The sequence below is a fragment of the Sebastes fasciatus genome, chromosome 12 (assembly GCF_043250625.1).
Source record: "Sebastes fasciatus isolate fSebFas1 chromosome 12, fSebFas1.pri, whole genome shotgun sequence".
Taxonomy (NCBI): Eukaryota; Metazoa; Chordata; class Actinopteri; order Perciformes; family Sebastidae; genus Sebastes; species Sebastes fasciatus.
The window spans coordinates 5,281,387-5,304,151 of record NC_133806.1 but is presented as its reverse complement, the minus strand read 5'-3'; the positions used below and the strand labels follow the sequence as shown (position 1 = coordinate 5,304,151).

Genomic DNA, 22,765 nt, shown 5'->3' with positions numbered 1-22,765 from the left:
AGTCCACCAGAATAAAAAAGGTTATTATTTTTAATCTTACTCAAGAGGATAAAATCTAACAAAGTGAAGACTATTAAAAGTGTTTGATAAATCTGCAGTAGAATCTGACTTTTCCTCTTTTCACCACCAGCAGGGTTAAAATATTCCAGTGAAATATCTCAACATCTGCACGCTGGATGTGCACAAATTTCGTTGCAGATATTCGTGATTCCCAGAAGATGTATCCTGATGACTTTAGGAATCCCCTGACTTTTCATCTAATGCCACCATGTGGTTGAAATTTGTGGTTTAAAGTAAGATTGCACAACAACTATTAGATGGATTCCTATGAAATTTGGTTTATTACAAGTTCCCCTCAGGATGAATTGTAATAAGTTTGATCCCCTGATTTTCCATCAGTTTTAATTTGTCCAATACTTCGGTTCATGACCAAATATCTGCAAAACTAATCACATTTCCATATTTATTGTAGTTAATACATTTGATAAACAGCTTAAGTTAAACGTTAAGAAATTGTCTAAATCGTCCATCATGGCTCATGCAAGAAGTGGCTGTTGCAAATGGTTTCATTTTGTAATTGTATGTGTTTCAGCTATCATACTGAGATACTGAAAGTGAGTGTTGGTTAAACTGTTGTTGGACTAGTTCGACCTTTTATAAAATACGCCTACACTTATTTACTTTCTTGGCTGGCAAGAGACTGATGAGAAGATATCTAAATATCGATATTCTCATATGAGTCATATTTCAATACTGGAACCAGCAGACAGTTAGCTTAGCACAAGGCAACCAGCAACCTCACGGTGACAAGACTTCAGGAAGTCACTTTGATCGGCAAGAAATAGACCCGCAAATAACCCCCTGTAAAAACCACTGACAATAGACTACTTGTTAGTACATTTCAGCTTTTGTATGGATAAGATATAACGTGTTAATTAGTAAACGTTGGAGGTGCTGGATGGCAGACAGAACCAGACTAGCTGTTTCCCCCTGTATCCAGTCTTTAAGCTAAGCTAACCGTCCAGGCTGTTCTCATACACCGTCATACTAATACCTAGGAAAATGAATGCACTGTAATTTGCATACAGTATATCTCAACTAAATCAATGTGTATGTAATCCACGTAATTGTGATCCAGGAAGTATAAAGAGCAAGAAACGCCGCGTAGGGAGGAGGTTTGGGTGGATTAAAAAAACACTGGACTTTCGTCCAGGAGACCGGTGTTCGTACCTCGTGTGAAACCAGATGTCAACATTGATTTATTTGTTACGTAACTTCCCGACTTGTGTCAAGTTATGCCACTTCCAGAGTGATTTAACCCAAACCATGACCTTTTCCTATCTAAAGGGTTTTGTTGCCTAGACCTAACCAAGTTGATCTTTCCTGAACCTATTAGTAGAGGATACGTTTAACCGTCTCCTGGCTCCAGCTACATATTTAATGAACAGACATGGGCGTAGTGGTATCAATAACTCTTTCACAAAATGTCAAACTGTTCCTTCAAGAGGTTGTTGTTACTTCATGCTGTTTATAATACCATTAGAGAAGGAGGTCCTGTTTCTACATGGGTGTAGCCTCTGTCCTGACCAACAACTAATGCGAACATGGCCGATGGGAATATTCATCTGTCAAGAAAACGGCTCTCTTGCATAAAACCGAAATCAAAATAATTTTCTAGCTGTCAGCACTGAAGGGCCCTTGATTGAAGCAGAATACGGTCATAACATGGGTACGAGTGTCTGGCGAGATTAATATAAAAGCAGTGCATCTGTTTTCATTTGGGCTTTGTTTTCACTGAAGCCCCTGTGCGGTTCTGTTAAGAGCATTGCGGGGCTCTTAAACAGCTCGCAGCATTCCTCAGTTGGTACGATGCATGTACGCGTGGGCTGCCGCTTTGGGCCTTGACGGTATGAGTCAGTCAAGAGAAGCTCAGTGAATTAGCAAAATGTTCTCAGATACTAAAAATAGTTTCTCTCTGAACTGGATTCAGCGTATGGGACTCATTTGATGTGTGTGTGTGTGTGTGTGTGTGTGTGTGTGTGTGTGTGTAATGTCTCCAGAACATGACAACACTTGATCGGTCCTTGAAAGAGTTACAAACTGTGTAGTGGGTGTCAGACGTTATGTGAACATGCGTGTGTGTGTGTGTGTGTGTGTGTGTGTGTGTGTGTGTGTGTGTGTGGTGTTTCGCCTATTTTGTACTGGTTTATAGAGCCACATGAAAGTTTCTTTGCACTGGATGAGATTGCCTGTTTTTTTCATTACAAACAAGATCAAAATATGCTGGAGCAACCTCTACTGTTGTGGTTTTAACTGATCTTTGACCTGTGGATGTGAAGTGTGAATGTGTGCATGCATTACTGCCAGTTAGCTGCTCGCTAAATTCATCAAAACTGAACGGAAAAACTATCGCGATACATCATGCTACTTGTGTTTTTCTGCCGCGTAGCCAAGCTTGTCCGAGTGAGAAGGTTCAGAGCTGCAGTTTGGAAAAAGCTCAAAGGAAATAATGATAGCTTATGGCTGAATGTAATGGAGCAGAAGGCTATTATGTGAAAAGGAGGAAAAGGGGAGAATCAATCAGTCCACAGTTGTGGTGGAGTTTCATGTAAAACTCAATTTTTAGAGGACGTGCCCTCCTTTATTTCACTAAAACGCAGGGCAGCCTCCTTGAAGCGTCCGGTTTCCAGATGATGATACTACCACCTGGAGCTCCAGACGTCTACCTGCCCTCCCCTCCCCACTGTAGGTAACCCAAACATGCAATGCAAACAGCGTCCGAGTTCCACTTCAAAACAACTCCGTCTGCACTCATTAAGCTCTCTTTCTCAGCGCTTAAAAATTCCCATGCGGTTTGAAGCCTTTCTCTAATGAAGCACAATTAAAATGAAAAGAAGGTAATGAAAAATATTTACCCCCAGTCCAATGAAGTGGCTGGTGAAGTTGATGACTCCTCTTAATAAAAGCCATATGCCTGTTCTCATAAAATTCTGTTTTTGTGGTACAGATTTCTGAGGCGTTAGCGTTTGTGCCAGCGAGTGAATTAACTCCTGACGGTGGGTAGGAGAGTAGTAAGAGGCAGTTTAGCAGAAGCACACTGATTCATGCTGCAGCCCTCCCCATGCCAAATCTCCAGCGGTGATAACCAGCCACTGGATAGAGTTAACGTAGACGTAAATCTGTTAAATGAGCCTTTGATTGATTGCGGAGGTGTTTATGGTGGACTGCTTCTACAAACACATAAATAATCCATATTTTCTGATGGGTTTTTTTTCTTCTGCAAAGCACCATAAAGATCACATTTTATAAATGTACATGAATTGGCTCTGATGGGAATTGAACCGCTGACCTTGGCACTATTAGAGGCATGTATTATTCACCAAGCCACAGGCAAATCTTTTCCTCATCTTGGGAAATTTCCCCAAAGTTCCTGTGCAGTGACTTAAAATGCAAATATGTGCATGAAAAGTGAGAGAAATATGTTTCTCCACCACAGATAGATGGCATGAAGGAGACAGGGCGAGAAAGCAGTTTGACGGTGAAATGATGCAGTCGAAACTACTGCCAGAAACCAGGGTCAAATCTGTAAATCATAGTTTTCTTACAGATTTACTTTTTAGTTTATCTTACTTAACCTTACCACTTAACCAATAAATCTTAGTTTTAGAAGTTTTAGTCACCTAAACTTAACTTTTGCTAACCTATTTGTGTGACGGCAGTCAGGTAAAAATAATACAATTCAGAAAAAGACAATCTGCGTTGGAGAATCCATGCTCATTTTTAAGAAAAGCCAAAGGCAAATCTTTTTTAGGTGTGTGTGCATCAAAAATGAGAGAAACAAGTTGTAGTTTTGGTTCAGACTTAAAGGAACAGTGTGTAGCATTTCAGGGGATCTATTAGCAGAACTAGAATATAACATTTATAACTATGTTTTAATTAGTGTATAATCACCTGAAACCTGCAAAACCGTGGTACCGTCAGCTACCGTCTGACTTCCGTTGCTCCTAAAGTAGTGTTATTATGGTAAGGATGGCCTCTGAGCGAGTTGAACAGCGTTACCACGGTTTTGGACTCGGCGGCTCACGTTACCGCTGTCTTGGAAAGGGAGGAGTGAGCAGAGGGATAATCAGTTGGTTGCAATCTGCAACCACACCACTAGATGTCGCCAAATCCTACACACTGTACCTTTAAATATCTCTATTGGATGGATTTCCATTCTATTTTGTAGACATTCATGATCTCCAGGGGATGAATCCTACTGACTTTGATGATCCCCCTGACTTTTCCACTAGAGCCAACAAGATGTTTTTTTTTTAGTAAAATATATTATTTAGATTATTTGAGTGGATTGCTGTGAAATTTGGTTCAGACATGAATGTCCCCGTTATGATTAATTATAATAACTTTGGTGATTTGGTGACTTTTCTTCTGGCACCATCATCAGGTCAAAATTTGAATTTGTCACTTTAGTTTATGATCAAATACCTGCACAACTTATGACATTCCCATCATTCCCAGGGCGTCAAATACCAGTGCTTTGTCACAGCCGTCCGTGTGTGATACCGCCACACAAGTTACCCTTTAGCACCTGTATGAGAAACTGCCCATCCGCTGCAATATTAAACGCTCCAATAAAGTGCTCCGAGAGCGTGATGACGTAGTTTAAAGAGCGAAAAGAGACACACAGGATGGGCAGGATTGGAGATGGATAGGCAAAACAAACAAAAGGCTTTCACCAGGAGACCGCTGTTTGTGTCCCGTGCGTTAAGTTTAACTTTCACTTCACAATCAGCTGTATGTTTATGTCCTGTATTCACAACATTAAGTTTCATTTTTACTTTACAAAACGTGTTTGTTTTAAGCCCAACCATGTCGTTTTTTCCTAAACCTAACTAAGTGGTTTTGTTGCCTGACAAAGCAGCAGTACATCCTCACAGAGCTGCTAGCAGGCTGGTGACTGTTGATTTGATTTTAAGTTCATCTTACTTGACTGAAATCTTTCGTAGGGTAACATTTTGGTTCAAAAGACACAATCTGTGAGATTTCATTAAAGATTCTTGAGGAGGGACTTTAGTTTTAACAGTAAGAGACACTTTTGTTGTTACTCCTTCTGAGATCTGAGATGTTTTGTTCATGAAGAAGATATTCTTGATCGTTGGCTATACAATGTCACTGTCCCAACATAGAAATCTCCCCGAGGCCCTGAGTAGATGACAGAAGAAGCTTTGGTACAGTGATTCTGTCAGACGGGACTTGTTGAGAAAACAGAGAGGAACAGGCTTGACTGAGCCTATGTCAACATGACGTTCCCGTTTTCTAGAAATGCCGTTGAATTCCCACGATGCTTTTACCAGAGGGCTCACACCACTGGCCTGCTGAACTAATGTTCATTTCCATGGGATATTTGTTGGGACAAAAACGGGGGAAAAAATGCCTCCCTCTTGATCCCTGAGAGCCCAACAGGGTCCCCGTGCCGAGGCGCTCTCTCTTGGGCCGATGCACTGATCGGATCCAGATGCTGCCGGAGTGCGGAGGGGACAGCAGAGGAGCGTGGAGGCCTCACGGCAGCACTGATTGATAGGGGTCAGGATGATGTTGGGAGTCACATTTCTTGACTCTGATCCCTGTCTCTCTCCTTTTCTTTCTTACTTATGCTCTCATTCTACCCCATCTATCCTGTCTGCTGTCAGGTTGTCTCCCGACGCCTGTGTTTTATGTACCCTGTTGAGACGGCGTTGGGCTCGGCGGGGAGCAGACAGCCTTACGCTTTAAAATCTGGCTCTTTGCCTCACCTCTGCTGAGCGTTTAATAAACTCTTTAACAGTCAGAGGTTAAATCTCAACCACAATTTATAGGTATACCGAGAACCAGCTTTCAATGAATCTTCCTATCCGCCACGCTGTGAAATGTTAATTGTAGTAAATGAAAAACAAAAACAATGAATGTAAATCTCTAGTTGAGAGCAGGAATGGAACTTTTGTTTTTCCATCTGCGTGTGCAACATTTTCCACTGCAGGTTTGCCTGACAGAGTGCTACAGAGTTATTGCTGTTTCAAGGCTGCTCAGATTTGTCACTCAGTAAAAAAGCTAGGCTGTCCCTGACCTTTACACACCGGGGGCGTGACGAATAAATGACACCATAACAACACTTGACACGACAATGCAAATATTATAGGTTAGGGCTTTTATTGTGAAAGGTAAGAACGGAAGGAGTGGACTCTGGTCTGCGCTGCCTTTGTCGAGGTTGAAAGATGCAATAAAGTTTGCCGTCCTGGTTCGTACTACAGAGTCTCCATGTTATTGTTTCATAAGGTGCAACTCGTTCCGCTCAACGTGACTGGTTGATGCCTTTATTCGCAGTGTGAAAGATCAGGAAAAATTGACTTGTTCAGGAAAACAATTACGTTGCTTTTTCGCCGCGTAATATTCGCGTTCTGTGTGAAAGTACTCATAACAAAAACAACAGCTCCAAAAAATATATTGACGTGCAATAATTGCACGAAACAAAATGTCGCCGGTGTAAAGGCCTTGATACGATTTTGTCGACTAATCAACAGATCTATAAAACTAAGCTTCTCCACAAAGAATCACACAAAAGCACCACTTTAAATCTTGTTTAACAGAGATGTGCTCAAAAGTTTCTTGGAAATAAGTAATTCAGCATGAAAAATGACTAATCGACAAAAATAAATCTATACTACTTTTGTTTGGATTTTTGTTTTTCAAATGGCATATTAAGGCATGTAAACGAGGTGGACTATTTCCATATTGAAATCCAAATAAACAACCTCAGAAATGTCCATCACCTCTTCAGCATGCCCTAAACAAAACATACGTTTTTGTTGCAGAACCAGATTGCTTTGCATCGTACAAATGCTGCTTTTATTGTCTCCGTCTTCTGTTTTTTCCCCCCTAATAACAAAAAGGAATATGTTTTGGCCCGGTGCCGTTCTTGCTGAGATGTTTGAGTTTTTGTAAATGTCTGTCGTTTTTTCCCCTCAGGACCATGCCGACTCTGCAGAGCTCCGCCGTCCTGCTGCTGTTGAGCTTCCTGATTGGTCTGAGCTACTCCCTGAACCCAAAAGACCCCAATGTGTGCAGCCTGTGGGAGAGGTGAGGCCTGTTTCACTTTGACAAACAAATACACGTCACTGTTGTTATATCCAATTAAACATCTCAAACAGTGCTGCATACATATTTCTGTTAAGTTTATGGTTTTAACAGGATTCATGAGCGGTTGGTTCAGACATTCACTCATCACATAAATGACAAAGAAAACTTTAAGAAATAAAGAAAACAGCATCATTGTGTTTTATACTTGTAGAGACGGGACACTTTCTCTTTCGCCACTTTTGCTGCTTCACCACAGAAATTGGTTTGCAGAATAGAAACTGATGGTTGGTTACCTGCCCAGTGTAAATTATCACAGTCACCAAAATCTAAATTTAAAACCACCACCAGCATTAGTGGCCATTGCTATTTTCCAGAGGTGTGGACTTGAGTCACATGACTACAATTAAAGTCAGACTTGAGTCACAAACTTGATGACTTTAGACTTGACAAAATCAAAAAAAGACTTGCAACTCGACTCGGACTTTAACACCAGTGACTCATGACTCACTTGGACTTGAGCCTTTTGACTTGAAAATACTTGATATACCGTCCCTCAAGCTGAAAGATTCAAAGTTTGCCATGAATCAAATAATTTCCCTTCCCTCCTCAATCAACTTAACGTTTTTCATTCCCAGCAAGTCGACACTTAACTCCACGCATCCAATCAAATTGTAGGAGAGAACCATGAAGAACTAACGTTACGTTACTGTGAGCCAGTTTAAAAAACAGATACCAAGATAAGATCATAAAACTATGTGGCCGTCAACAAAAACTGCTGTTTGCAAATATGCGGTTAGAAAATAACAGACTTGGGATTTGACTCAAGGACAGTTTCTTCCCTCAGGCCGTCACTCTGATGAACACCTAATCAGTCTCTGTCAATAACTCTCTAACATCAATAGAGAGTTAAAGATTATAATACAGTCTTAAATGCACATTTTTTATGTACATATCAACTGTCACACTATGTACATATTGTAATATGTACATATCATCTGTTACTGCCAGTCTATGTATATCCATCCAATATTTTTATTTTTTTGCACTATTTGAATTGTTTACAACTTCCAGAACACTTGACTTGTATATAGATATTTTTTATTTTTACTTTTATTATAGTATTCTTATTTTATTGTTGGTCACTATTGTTCCTAGCTGTTATTTCTATTCTGTTTCAGTGCACTGACTTGGGACTTGAGTGCAAAGACTTGAGACTTACTTGTGATTTGCAAAACAATGACTTGGTCCCACCTCTGCTATTTTCCAACCAGAGACATACACATAGCTTATTACACAAATCCATAGCTTTCAAATCACTTGCAACAGTTCACCTAAATCCAAGAAAAGAACATGTTTTAGTAGCACAGATCGGCTTTTCATTTTCATCTGAGCTTATTCTGTTACATTTTATGAATTTGCACAATTTCTAAAAAGTGGATTAATTAAGTACAACTGATATAAGTATTGATGTGACTGTAATGTATTTTGAGCCACAGGGATCACCACAGTCATAGGATTCATCAAGGACTCATCTACATGTAGGGCTGCAACAAACAATTATTTTCATGATTGATGAATCTGCAGATTATTTTCTCGATTAATTGCTTTATGTATAAAACATCAGAAAATAGTTTAAATGAATGTAATAATTATTCTCACATGTCAAGGGGGTGTATTAATTGCTTGTTTTATTTGACCACCAGTCCAAAACCCAAATATATTCAGTTTACTATCGTATATGACAAAGAAAAGCATCAAATCATCACATTTGAGAAAGCTGGAACCAGCAAATGTTTCACATTTTTGCTTAAAAAACTGACTAAAATGATTAAACAGATTATCAAAGTAGAGGCTGATTAACTTTCTGATGATTAACTATATTGATTAATTGTTGACAGGGACTATTAATCGGGACCATGACTGTTCAAAATTGTTAATCCATCTAAAAGTTGGGATCAAAGTGGTGGACCGACCGACTGAATTTGCCGTCCCCAGAGCCACGACACCGCTGACATGCCTAAAACAAATCCTCCCTTTTCATGCTAATAAGATGGTCCTTGTTCAAACATTAAACTAATAGAGCTGATTAGCTTTTGCATTTCTTCAATGATGTACTGTATGTGTGATGTTCTGCTTTTCAGCTTCACCACCTCAGTGAAAGAGTCCTACTCGCATCCTTACGACCACGTGACGGAGGAGCCCTGCTCCGACCCGCGGACCTCCTACAGATGCATGCGCCACAGGTAACATCAGCACAATGACTCATTTCCTGTCGGGGCTGACTTCCTGTTCCTGTCAGCGGAGGGTCAAAGTGTCCTGTCTGACTGTGTTATTGTTTCAGGATCACCTACAAGACGGCCTACAGGCAGGCGGTGAAGACGGACTACCGCAAGAGATACCAGTGCTGTCCAGGCTATTACGAGAGCAGAGACAAATGTGTCCGTAAGTAATTAAGGAAACCTTTTAAACTACTCGCCTGCTTACTTTTTATGCCTCCACGCCGGCGACAGCTGTGGCCAGTTTATTATGTTTACGGGTTGTCCGTCAATCTGTCCGTACATACTCAGGAACGCCTGGGGGGAATTTCACCATTTGGCAACGTCCACTTTTGGAGGCCAAAGGTCACTGTGACCTTGTGAAGAATTCATATGCTAATTATGACAATTTCACACAAATGTCTGACATGATAAAACAATGAAGTGATGACATTTTGGACAGAAATGGACGTAAACTGCCACTTGACTGGTTGGTGGAGGCGTACAACCGTGAGGCGGTAATTGTAGTTTAGCACTGAGACAATGGAGAAGAAGAATAAACGTTTTGGCAAGATGTAGTCAGAGCTCAGAGAGGTTTTAATCTGTGGTTTTATTTTATATTTACCTTATAGAGAACTTAAAAAGCCAGATAAACAATCTGAATGTTTACTATATTCATTTGATTATTTCAGTTTATTTTTAATAGTTTAATGTTGTTTAATTTCATCTTCCCAAGGACTGGAGTACTGTTGAATGTTCCCATTAAGATGTCAAAGTTCCAAAAGTTTCAAGCCCAAATTGTCTCTTTGTACAGAGGTACAGAAATACAAAGCACATTAAGATGTGTGTCATTGAATAATAGTCTTATCCCACACAGGATTTTAGAAAACTGAGGTTATGAGGTTATTAACCTGTCCACATTCAAATCACAAATCAAAACTCACCTTTTTAGAACTGCTTTTAATGTATGATTAATATTGTGTTTTATATATTTTTTTATGATGTCCTTGTTTTATGATCTTTTTATCCGTGTAAAATGTCTTTGAGTTTTTATTATTATTATTATTATTATTATTATTATTATTATTATTATTATTATTATTATTATTATTATTATTATTATTATAATGAGTCCAAGTAAACCCCCCAAATTCCATCCCTCGGAGGATTTTGACCACCAAAAATAAAGTCTGTGCAATGTTTTAATTTCTTTTTTAATTATTTGTTCTTAAATAATTATTTGAATTTTTCATATTTCCCAGCATGAACATCTAAAGCATCTACATTTAGTTCCAAAGCCCTCTCCGCTAGGAATTTATTTCTGATGACGAAATGCTGAATTTATTTATTGTTTGATTTAACAGGGACAGTGCACATTAATAAACATTCCTGTAAATGCATCAGAGGCTATTTTAAGAATAGAAGTTCAAAATAACAAAGTTATTGTGATCACTTATAGCAATCTTAATTTATCAAGTTTTTTATTGTTGACCTAAAAGTCGTCAAATACAAATATATAGATGAAAGATACTGGAATCAGCCTGTGAAATGTCCTCAAAGAGTTTATTTATAGAACGTACACGTCTCCTAAAAAGCTCAAAATCCCAGGAAAAATACTGAGGACATGACCTCAGTGGTTGCGACGCCCCTGGTCCCACCCATGAGTGAATAACTTCAGTAGTACATTGTAAACTAACACAGGGCCTCCCTCATGCAGAAACACTGTGTTAAACTTATCTTACATTTTTCTCTTGATTTTCTCCGAACAGAAAAAATAAGATAAGTCACCTAATTTGTCCCACCCTAAGGTGCAACAAAGACTCAAGAAGATGTCAATCAATTACAGTCTATACATGCCCACAGAGTCCCGAGCAGAGGTGAACTGAAAACACCTGTGTGGCTGTTCAGAGCCTTTAAGGGCCAGACTTGAGTCCGTCTGATTCCTCCGTAACTGAAAAAAGAACCAAATTGGGCTTGAAACATTTTTGTAATGCAGTAAAATAGACATTTAAAAGGGAACCTGAATAAACAAAGTAACCTGATGTTGGATGAATAGTATTGGTAGTAATCCAACACAATACCAAAATGTATTTTTTTCCATGCAATCATGCATAGTCAATATGAGACGCACATGACACTGGAATTACCACAATTATGGGTACTGGGGCTTCTCATGCTGATACTGGCTGTACAAGCTGGAATTTGAAACTTAACTAAACAGTGTGTTGCTGACACCATGAAAACCCTCCTTCATAATTTTCATTTTTAAGGATTTCAGCAGCTATTATTTCATCACTTAAGCATCTGCTACTGATGAGTTCAGAGGCGTGCCACCGCTGCCTGCACAGCTCAGGCTAGAACAACACAAACGGCATCATATGAACAATATCATCAGTGGGCAAACTCTCTCAGCTTGACGACAACACCAGGGCCAGTGTGCCTCAAGTTGAAGCCTTCTATTACATAAATCAAGGTTACACAAAACACGAGGGACTGTTAGATGTCAGATGACTTATTTATGGAGAAAAGCTGCCTTTACATGATACATGAAATTTGCCTTTTGCTCACCGCGAGGTAGGGCGCAGAGTCTTGCAGAGGCAAAGCTCAGCGCAAGTATAATATGACATCGATGCTAAAGGAACACCACTCACTGTTTCTAGGCAACAACAACAGCTGTTCTCATTGGTTGCGCTTTGAAAGGTTAGCGGCAACCGAGGTCAAAGTTGAAATAATCTGAACTTTGAGCGCAGTGCTCGGCGACAATTTTGAGCAGTGCGCCACGCCAAGGAGTAGCACTTCCGTCTAGTCGGGCGGCACAACTCTCCCCACAGCCATATTTAGCATTACGGAAATTAGATAGCTAGGGTGTTAGCGAGCGTTAGTTGCCAGATCTCATAAGAATGTGTTGCTGAGACAGAGAAAGGTCTCAAACAAAGTTAATTTTGTCCTGATCCGTCCGTCTGAAAAATCCCATTTTAGTGTCAGAATGTTCGGAAGATATGTGGCTTCTGAAAAACGGTTCCAATATTTTCTTTGGTGACAATGGTGTGAAAGAATCGGTCATAATCTGCATTCACTTCTCCTATTGAGGTTAATAGACTCAGGACTCCTAAAGGGGTGGGGCAGTGGCGAAACACAGATACAGGAAACTGACTCTCAGTGTGCCGTATCCTTTCTGAACCCTCTCTGCCTTAAGTACTTTACCATAAAGTCAAATTAAGGTAGTATTATACAATAAATGTTTGGGTACAGCAGTTAAAAATAAATAGTTCACTGTTGTCATCTGAAAATACCAAACTGATGCAGCTGTCAACAGTTTACTGAAACACTGTTATTCCCGACAGCGGGTGGTGACACATATAAATAAAGTGGAACCATACACGGCCGCACGATTTGAGAAAATTCTACCTTAGCCTTACAAACCTTCTCATACATCACTGGATGATCTCAGAAGTGCATGATGGTAATGACAAGGTTTCTGTGCTTCGTGCTTCAAAAACTGTCATTTTGGAGATAAATGTTTTCATTCAGCGGAGATAACGGGCATTTTTGGCCGCTTGCTGTTGAGCCACCTTTCACAGCGGTCTTGCATGTGTGTGTGTAGTGTTTTCTTTTGTAGCCAAACACAAAAGCCTTTGATTTGACTGACATCAGAAAAGCAAAGATTGGAGCCCACTGATTGCTGTTTGAAGCTTTATAATTGAAATATCTCTGCTTTGAACGCGTCGTCTATGACTCCTCCTAGACCCACTTATGTAAAGTGTTTTTTATTTTCTAAATAAATATAATTAGATATAATTATGCTTACCTCCTTCATTTGATGACATGTTAGCATTGTCTTAGATCCCCCCAAATCTCCAGCCTCCAGTATTCACACACCTTCAACTAGAGAGGAGAAAATAATCAGTTAAATTATAGTTTATTGAAAAGAGTGTGCAAAATACAGCACGCGGTCCTCAGAGTGATGAGAAAACACTTGTCTAGTGTATCAAAAAAATGAAGAGATCTCTGGCAGAATTATTAGTCTTAGTCATAAATGCATGTTTGAATTAACTTAATTAATAGCAGAAGCATTTATGATGCTGGCAGGAACACAACTCAAAGGCCGACTTTCTAAGAGGAGGCTCCTTGACAGTATTAATTGCCTTCTAACGCTGGTGCTTTCAATTGTACAGCTGAGCCCAGCTGTCGAGCTGGCAGCTCACACACTGTTTACGATGGGTGGAACGAATTTAGAGGGAAAGAATGCAATTCAGTTGAATAGATTTTTAATTGAATAAAAAAACACCCTTGAAATGGTGCACTTTTGAAATAGAACACGTGTGGTCTTTAATAATAAGAATTTATCATTTCCGTAGCTCGTCTTATACAAAGAGTTTCACGTTTGAAAGAGCACACATACACACATTACACAAACAGCACACACAAAATGAGTAGGCTACCTTGGGGATGTTACAAAAAAGTAATAATAGTGACATCCAAGTTATTTGAAAATCATATTTTAAAACGTATACTGGCAGATACCAAGTTGATTAAGTGATTTTTCAAAGTGTTTGATTGATTTTCTTACTGGTCTGATAAACTTCTGTGATAATACTGATAGGTTTATATGTCCTATACAAGTGATTCCCAATCAGGGATTCTTCTACCCCAGCGGGTACTTCTGCACTTACCAGTGTGTACATGGAAAAATTGTGGAGTTAAAGGGACTGTTTGTAACTTCTTCCACGTATAAATCAATCCAGGTCGGTGTCCCATGCGCGCTCACGTGTGGCTACGCTGTTCAGACTCAGACTCCAACACAAACTACACGGAAGCACCAAAACCCCAAAGTTATATCTAGTGAAGCCCGTCTGTTAAACAGTGTTGGCCGCGGTCGGAGGACGCGGGGGAGACGTAGCTTTGGTCTCCAGGGCCGGAGTCTCTGCTGTACTCTGCTCCTCTGCTACTCTGCCTGCTTGCCTTCAGTCACACACCGCGCTCAATCTCGCTCTTAAGCTCCATGCTCACGTGCATGCGCGCACACTACACACATATCTAGTGAATGTACAGTGGGCGTTTGTGCAGAAATAACTGCTGCAGCTCCTCCAGACCAACAGAGGTTTCCCGTGTCTTGTGAAGTGACGGGGCTCTGCAGAGAGAAACGTTATTGTCTCCGACCAAAACTCCGGTGTCTCCCCTGTTCCCTCCGGCCGCGGTCGGGAGGCTGAAGCAGGAAAAGCCAACACTAGGATCAGCATTGATTCATGGAGAGACCTTCGTCTGGTCAGCTAACATTACTGCCAAGCAGCTGAAATATAGAGTGATATTGTGGTTTTAGCTGACGTGTGTCGCCTCACTGTGTTGAGAGCACAAGCGCGAGCCCGAGCAACAGGATGCTGACTTTCTTAACTTGACTTAACGGCCACAGGTGTTGCTGTTAACAAGCAATTTTTGATGATTACAAACAGTCCCTTTAAGATAATCAAAACAAATAAAAAATAAAAAGTAGGATTTGGTAAAAAAAAACAAAAAAAAATGTATATCCACATATAAGCCTCCACCAACCAGTCAAGTTGCAGTTTACATCCCTATCAATCCAAAATGTCCTCACTTCATCATTTCATCCTGTTAAGACATTTGTGTGAAATTGTCATAATTAGTATATGAATTCTTGAGGTATGGCCAAAAACGGACAGCAGTACACACTCAGGCCTATTCAGCAACGCCTGTTGTTTAAGGCGGCTATGACTGCAGGTATCAGGCTTTTCCCAAAGCGAGCCCTATTGCACCTCAGTGTTCTGTACCAGCGCCCGGAGCGGGGCATTATGGTGAGGTCGTGATTGAGTGGGTGTGTGATGTCCTGTGCTATTGAGATTGCAATGCGTGCAACGGCTTTGTTGTTTAGCTCTGTGAGGTTGGGTGTGGGGAGACCAATTATCCTGGCAGCAGTGTTGGTTATGCTAGTGAGCTTTGCCCGATTAGTGATGGATAACTTGTTTAAAAAAGCAGTAACAGTATCTTTATTTTTCACAATAACAAATAGCTACACTAGGATCAGTTGCACAGGACACACCTCCTACAAACTTGAGCCAGCTGTAACCTGAACCTGAACACCGCGTGCTGCAACTGAGACTATGTGGAAACTAGTTAACACACAAACAAAGATGTAACAATACATAACTAAAAGCAGTCGCACAACTAAGTGGTAGTATTATGAACGCAAACCTGACCAAACATAGTGAAAAAAGGAGTGGCATCAATCATTTAAGTGCCCCAAAGCGACATAAGTGAGAAAGCCCTCTAGCAGCTGCAGGAGGGAGTCAGGGGACGTTGTTCTATAGAGCGACAATGTATTTTGTCTTTGAATTTGGAGGACTTGTTGAAAAAAGGACAAAAGAAGAGAGTCTGAACACAGACAATTCAAGTGTTACTATGTTTTAGTGATTATATCAATATTATAAGTGTTAAATAACATCCGAAAAACATGCATAATTCTGTGACATTTTACTTTTTTGCACACATTGATGATGCCACTATCATAACCCCTCTCTGTAGTCCTCCAGATGTGTAAACCCCCCCGACTATTTCCAGCACCTGAGGTTATTGGTATGCATTAACCGGGTTGTGACCCAGATCGTGTCTGAATTGCCATGAGCAGGGATTAACCCGTGCTGGCTTGGTTTGAATTGACAAAAAAAGAGTTGAACATGGGTCAGATAACTCTGGTCCGACCCTGGTCATTGGTGTGAAAGAGGTATTATTGTGCTGTGTGTCGATACACCAGACAAATTAAAGTGCCTTGGTGCTGCATTGACTATTCTCCACAAAGCCGGGTCTGTTATAAAGTGCGTTTTCTCATCAACAGCTCGCTGCACCAAGGAGTGTGTCCACGGTCGATGTGTCGCTCCAGACCGTTGCCAGTGTGAGGGAGGCTGGCGAGGCGACGACTGTTCCAGCGGTATGAATCAGCTTTTTCCCTTCGCTCAGACATTTCCTCTCTCTCCCTCTCTCTTATTTACTTTTCCTCCCATCACTTTCTTTCTTCCCCTCTCTCTTCAGGTGCACACACACAAATAAAATTGACATACACAAGAGGAAATGACAACAGGCCATTAGTCAATTGGCTGATCTTCACATATACCCATCCATCACACACAGGAGGCCTTTCCAATGGAAACAGCAAGGGAGCATTACCACATCCACAGCAATGAGTCATTAATGTCAGCCACAGTCCAGAAAGCAGTTTACTGGACCAGGAGGAGCTGCACCTCCAACTCTCACTCAGTTACTTTTCAAAAATTAATAACAATAACTCAACTTTTAAGGCAGCCCTTCTAATTAAAGTCGATGAGAGTCCTCTAAAGTCAAAACAATCAAGTGTAATAAAAGTGAAACTTCTGACAAAGTCATACTCATGATAGCATGAAAGCAATAAGTTATGAGTGACATACTGAAAGTAGCCACCGTTTATTAAAGAAACAGACCTTAAACCTGCTCCTTCTACCCGCTATGACTTCTTTTACAAAACTAAAGTCAGCAGAAATGGTTATATAATAGCTATTCAAGGCACCAACTCAGAACAGTGAGTCTAACCCAGTTTGTCTTCTCTGAAATCTCCTTAAATGTGATCGTCCAAACAACGTGGAGTGTGAAACCAGAACCACATTTCGCGGGGCTGCTGTCCCCCTCGCTGAAATCAAGTTTTTCCACTACCTTCAGCCCGTTTCAACGCAGTCAGCTGGGTCAATAGTACACAGCACTCCTCCTCCATTTTCCCCCCTTACTCCTCTGCAGAGAGAGGGAATTAGCTTTAACTGGTAGTGGTTGATGTCTTGACAGGGGGATGATGGGAAGGGGAAATGGAAAATGTTACCCCTCTCTCTTGCATGGCCCAGTTCTCTCCGTCTCTCCTTACACTCCCTCCCTCCTCCAACCCTCACTGAAATTTTCTTCCTTTGCTTTCACTCTGCTCCTTCCACTCCTCCTCCTCCTCCTCGTCCTCCTCCTCCTCCAGCCTTGGCTCCACCGTATCGTCCTATAATGGAGTCTTTTTGGCAGAATGAGCCCTGACACTTCCTGGATGCCTGTGTGTTGAGCTATCTAAGTATGGGAAAGAGGAGAGGGGACTGAGGTTTTCATACTGAAGACTTTTAGGACTGTTTGCCCATGAATATGGAGAAAAGAAGAGGGGAGGGAGAAGTATACTCAATATTCCTTATTCTATACATGAAAGAAAGTGACAAAAAGCAGTGGAAGAAGTATTCAGATCCTTTAAAGGGGACCTATTATACTTGTGTGCTTTTCCCTTTCCTTTAGTGTGTTATATAGTTTGTTATGCCTGTAAAAGGTCTGCAAAGTTACAAAGCCCAAAGTCCACGCCAAAGGGAGTAACTCTTCCACACAGAAAAACTGCTCCTGAACTACCCTAAACTTCATTTTCTTCCGTAACATGGTGATGTCACTAAGTAACACATTTGCATAACGACTTGTTTGGAGCGAAGTCCAAAGAGTTTGGTTCGGTTGACCAATCACAACAGAGTGGCTTAGACAGCTCTCCGAACATTAAAACAGGTAAACATGTTCTAGTAGAAACCCAAAATACAAGTATGCACCTGAAAATGAGCATTATACGTCCTCTTTAAGTAATAGTACCAATACCACATTGTGGAAATACTTCACTACAAGTAAAAGTCCTGCATTCAAAACCTTAAGTAAAAGTATGGAAGTATTATCAGCATAATGTGCTTAAATTATTAAAAGTAAAAGTACTCATTGTGCAGTAAAATGTTCCCTGTCAGTGTTTTATATGATGATGATGAAGCTACATTATGTTGTATTTTACTGCTGTAGATGTTTTAACTTCTTTATATACTGTTGGTTAGTTTAATCTACAGCATCATATTCTATAAGATCATCAAATGTTTGTAGCGTTGCTGTCCTGTGAGAACCAAACATCTCTACAAAGTCAACTTTTCATGGTGTCAGAAAAACAGCCCCGTTTTCAGCTTTGTGATGATGCATTTTCCAAAGACTTTATTTAGTTTAAGAAGTAGGAGAATTTACTCAACACATAAAGGAACATTTAATCCTTTGGTTTATTAGAAAAACTCAAATTCAGAATCACCAAATTGGGAGATACATGGTTTTCACTGGAAAGGAAGGGTAATGTACTGGCGTAAAAAATACAATATTTCCCCTCTGAGATGTGGTGAGGTAGAAGTTTAAAGTGGCATAAAATGGAAACACTCAAGTAAAGTAAAGTACAAGTACCTTTAATTTGTACTTAAGTACAGTACTTGAGTAAATGTACTCAGACAAAAATAGTGGAGGCGTGGGAGAGAATGAAAAATGGGAACATGGTGACAATGACGATGATTGAGGTAAGAGAAAAGCAGGAATGTGGCTCATTGGGAGCTACAAAATGTCATGTCAAAGTATTTAATGCTTTACGTAGTGTAAGCCCCGTTTCAGAGCAGATTTTGATAGAAGGACACAAAGAGCTGGAATCAAAAAATGAGCAGCAACATATCCAGGAGATTATGTGGACTTTGTACGCAAGCAAAACGCAAACCACCGCTTGAGCAATTCTCAGGGGAAAAGGAAGAATTTTCCCACCATACCAGTGTGCATTCCTAATAACAGACAGCCAAGAGATGCCAGTTCTGAAGTGTGTGTGTCAATCAGTGGGTTTACTGTACATGCACGCAGTATTACAGATAACTGATTTATATCACTACAGATGTCATGTTAAGGATAATCTGTATGGATAAATATTCATATCTCCATCACAGCTTTTATTATTTAGTCTCATTGAGATCTCATTAGTCTCATTGAGATCAAGACCTTAGATCACAAGTTCAGAAGTTCAGTGAGTCTGTGTGGTCGTCACACTGTTTTGTTGTATCACTGTGATAAATAATCAAACTATCATGCACAGATTTAAACGCTTAGAAGGAAAATTGGCCATGAATGCTACTTTCATGTCAAACGTCTGGCAATGTTGGGCTTATCTGTGCTTGTCGTTACAATAGTTAAATCAAAGTTAGACTCACTTAAGCTACGGTGAAGGTAAACAAACTCAGCAACACTGTTTGAGAAAGCCTTGCACTGGAGGACGTATGTTTACATGCAGATAGACCACAGACTGTATACAGTATAAGAAGTGGACGTAGTCACCGTGACGTCACCCGTTGGTTTGTGGACTGCCGTTTGAAGTCTTGTCATCTTTTGCCATCTTGTCTTTTTGCAACCAGAAGTGACACGAGAGGGTGGAGCTAAGTACAACCGAATGCTGAATAAGACATTTTCAGGCGACCAAAAAGGTCATAATTAACTTTCATGAACTGAAAACAGATTGTGAGAGGGTTAAAGTTGTAAGACAAAAACACTCCAAGAACAGACAACGCCGTGGTAGCGACCTGTCAATCACAAGGTAGCCATGTCCTAAAGCATCCCCTGCTTTATGGTCTATTTGACTCTAAATGGGACCATAATTTACTAAATGAACATCATGCTGTATTGAAGAAGACTTGAAACTAGCGATTGAGACTATAAACTCATGTTTACAATGTTTACTGAGGTAATAAATCAGATGAGAAGTAGGATCATTTTCTCATAGTCTTCTATACAATCAGACTTCTTTCTGCAACCAGAGGAGTCGCCCCCTGCTGGCTGTTAGAAAGAATGCAGATTTAAGGCACTTCAGTATTGGCTTCACTTCTCAGACCCGGAGTCAGCCCACTGTGATAAACATAAACGAACACATGAGTTTCCGTCACTGGAGGGCTTGGACTCTGCCAACTGGTTGCTCAAAAATTGCACGTCCAATCTTGTGAATTTCACCCATTCACTCAAGTACCGTCTGCGTGTATCATCCTCTCAGTTCTTATGCCGATACTCCTGCAGACTCCCTTCAGTAAATCTCCCCTGCTGTCCTGGAGAATGTCTGTGTAAACATAAATCGCTGCTCCAGCTGAGTTTCTCATTAGTCAACATGACTCCGGCAGAGCTCCTCTCCAATGCCCACACAGGAGAACAAGTGAAGGTATGATTCATTTAAACAAAAAGAGGAAAGGGTCCTGCTCCGCGTTAGTGCAATAAACACTACAGTCCATGGCAGCACGCTTTGCTCCAGCCCAAATTTGGCTCTACTCTACCCTCTGTGTAATTTCTGTCAAAGCAGTCCTTGTACTTTTCAATGCTGTGGAAGGGAATATGTGCAGCAGAGGCAAAAGGTAGGGGGGGGGACTGGGAACATGCACACATATGACGTGTAGCTCTGGCCTGCTGCTCACATAAAGAAACATGATTCAGAGGTCAGCATGAAATTATTGGAATTGTTTTTAGCTCGAGAGAAGATAACTGACGCCCAGCCATGTGTTACGTCAGTGCTATTGGATATCACATTTTCTCGATGGTGTCCGAGACGGTCGAAGGTATTGATGAGAAATTTGAAGAACGCACCCATTACCAATCTGGGATCTCATAACGCGACCCAGTGGACTGAGATCTCTTCATCGTGAATTGAAATCCAAACCTTGTGTGAACCCACCCCACCCCCCGGAGCCGATCCTCTGGCTTCTGTAAAAATTAACCATTTAAAACTCGTCCGTCTTTTTGAGCTCCATGCAAATCTCCCTGCCAATTTGAAATTATTCGTTGGTAATATAACACTCCAGGGCTAAAGGGGGAGATTTGGATGTGGAAGCATGAGGGAGATCAACAGTAATGTGTGCAAGAGTCAGTACTTTATGTCATCCCCCAAGCTTCCCCTCTCATTTCTGTTCTGTTCTGCGTCTCTGTGTTGTTGAATTTAATCCGATTTGTTTCTGTTTATTTGTTTTTCATGACATCATATATGACTGTGAGCGTACACCACAGTGTATGGGAGGGAAACTGAATGAGGAAAAACAAAACTGACACAAAATGATCATACATGCGCCGTCTGCAAGTTACAATAATCATCAGTAATTTTATTTTGCCTCAGTGTTTTTATTTCATTTCCAGCATTGCAGAGTAGGTTTGACTCAGTGTTTAGAGTAGGAGGCGTATTACTGGAAGCTGACTGGTTTGAATCGTTGGAAAATGTGGGCAATGAAAGTGAGAACCTCCCTGGTGAGAATAGTGAGAGCTGTTTAACTGCACGAGTAGTGGCGGTACTGAAAAAAAATAAAACCTTTTCTGGGTAAATACGTTTTTAAAGAAGTGAGGAGCTGCTCGATGTAAAGATGGTAGTGTTTGAGTCTCATTGGATCCATTTTCCTCGGGTAGATAAATGAGATTAATCTTGTTTTTAACTGAATTCTGTAAACAGAATCATGAAATTTCAAATTCGGAGATTGAGGTTAAACAAAAAAACAAAGCAAATCCCATAAACCAAAAGTTTTAAGTCACAATATGTTTTTTTAAAAGATAATTTTGCATAAACAAACCAGAAGAATGAGAGGTTGTGTTTCAATATCTTCATAATTCTTCATAATCAATAAATAACAGTTCGTCCTGTTACCTTTCAGCCTGCGATGACAAACAGTGGGGATCAGGATGCAGTCAGCCGTGCAAGTGTGAGAACGGAGCTCTCTGCGATCCCGTCAAGGGGACTTGTCAGTGTCTTCCGGGGTTCATAGGACGCTACTGCGAGGAGTCCTGTCCAGCAGGCACCTTCGGGAAGGGCTGTCTGCAGAGGTGCAAGTGTGGGACCGGAGGATCCTGCAATAAAACAACCGGAGAGTGTGTATGTCGGGAAGGATTCACTGGAACTTTGTAAGTGCACAAAATTTTATATATATATTAAATTGTAGCCTTGCATAATAGGATATTCATTACAAAAAGTCAGGGGATCACCAAATTGTTATTCCGATTCATCCTGAGATGAACATAAATGGTCAAAATCAAGAGATCATCAAAGTCAGTAGGATGCATCCTCTGGGAACCATGAATGTCTGTACAAAAGTTCATGGCAATTCATCCAATAATTGTTGAGATATTTAAATCTGAACCAAACCCACCATAAAGTCATGCCGCTAACGTAGCTAAAGATTTACACAATGTCCTTTTTGGTATGAGCCATTTTCAGAGATGTATAGTTAATTATTTCATTTAGGAGACACTTGATACCTCACTTCATTAAACATCACTTCATTACACTTGACTTAATTATTTTAATTTTCTCAGGAGGTCTGTCAGACGCAGATCTGTCAGTTCTTACCAAGTTATTTGCTACATTTTAAAGACGGAAAAACGACCCTTCACTATTACCCATGAGTCATCTGCTACGCCCTGTTTTTAGATGCCCCTGAGGATGAGTAAGCAATGAAAATTCTTCCCCACTAAATATGAGTGGAAACTTTTATACTGCCAATGTGAACACACAACACACCACTTTGAGCTGAATAAGAATGGGGTCTTGGCAACACTGA

At 40.5% G+C, this 22,765-nt stretch overlaps 1 protein-coding gene and 1 long non-coding RNA gene across 2 annotated transcripts in view; one reads left to right on the top strand and one right to left on the bottom strand.

Moving 5' to 3' along the window:
- Positions 1-22,765, top strand: part of pear1 (platelet endothelial aggregation receptor 1) — a 69,175-nt gene that overhangs the window by 24,430 nt on the left and 21,980 nt on the right. The window contains exons 2-6 of the mRNA XM_074652775.1: positions 7,003-7,113; positions 9,255-9,356; positions 9,455-9,555; positions 16,216-16,308; positions 21,863-22,109. Coding sequence (XP_074508876.1) covers positions 7,007-7,113; positions 9,255-9,356; positions 9,455-9,555; positions 16,216-16,308; positions 21,863-22,109 — 650 coding nt within the window. The 5' untranslated portion in view covers positions 7,003-7,006. The remainder of the gene's footprint in view (positions 1-7,002; positions 7,114-9,254; positions 9,357-9,454; positions 9,556-16,215; positions 16,309-21,862; positions 22,110-22,765) is intronic.
- Positions 11,194-21,994, bottom strand: LOC141778491 (uncharacterized). The gene is made up of 3 exons (XR_012596086.1): positions 21,856-21,994; positions 13,177-13,253; positions 11,194-11,319 (listed from the first exon to the last, which is right to left on the bottom strand). It is a non-coding gene; the product is annotated as an uncharacterized LOC141778491 (long non-coding RNA).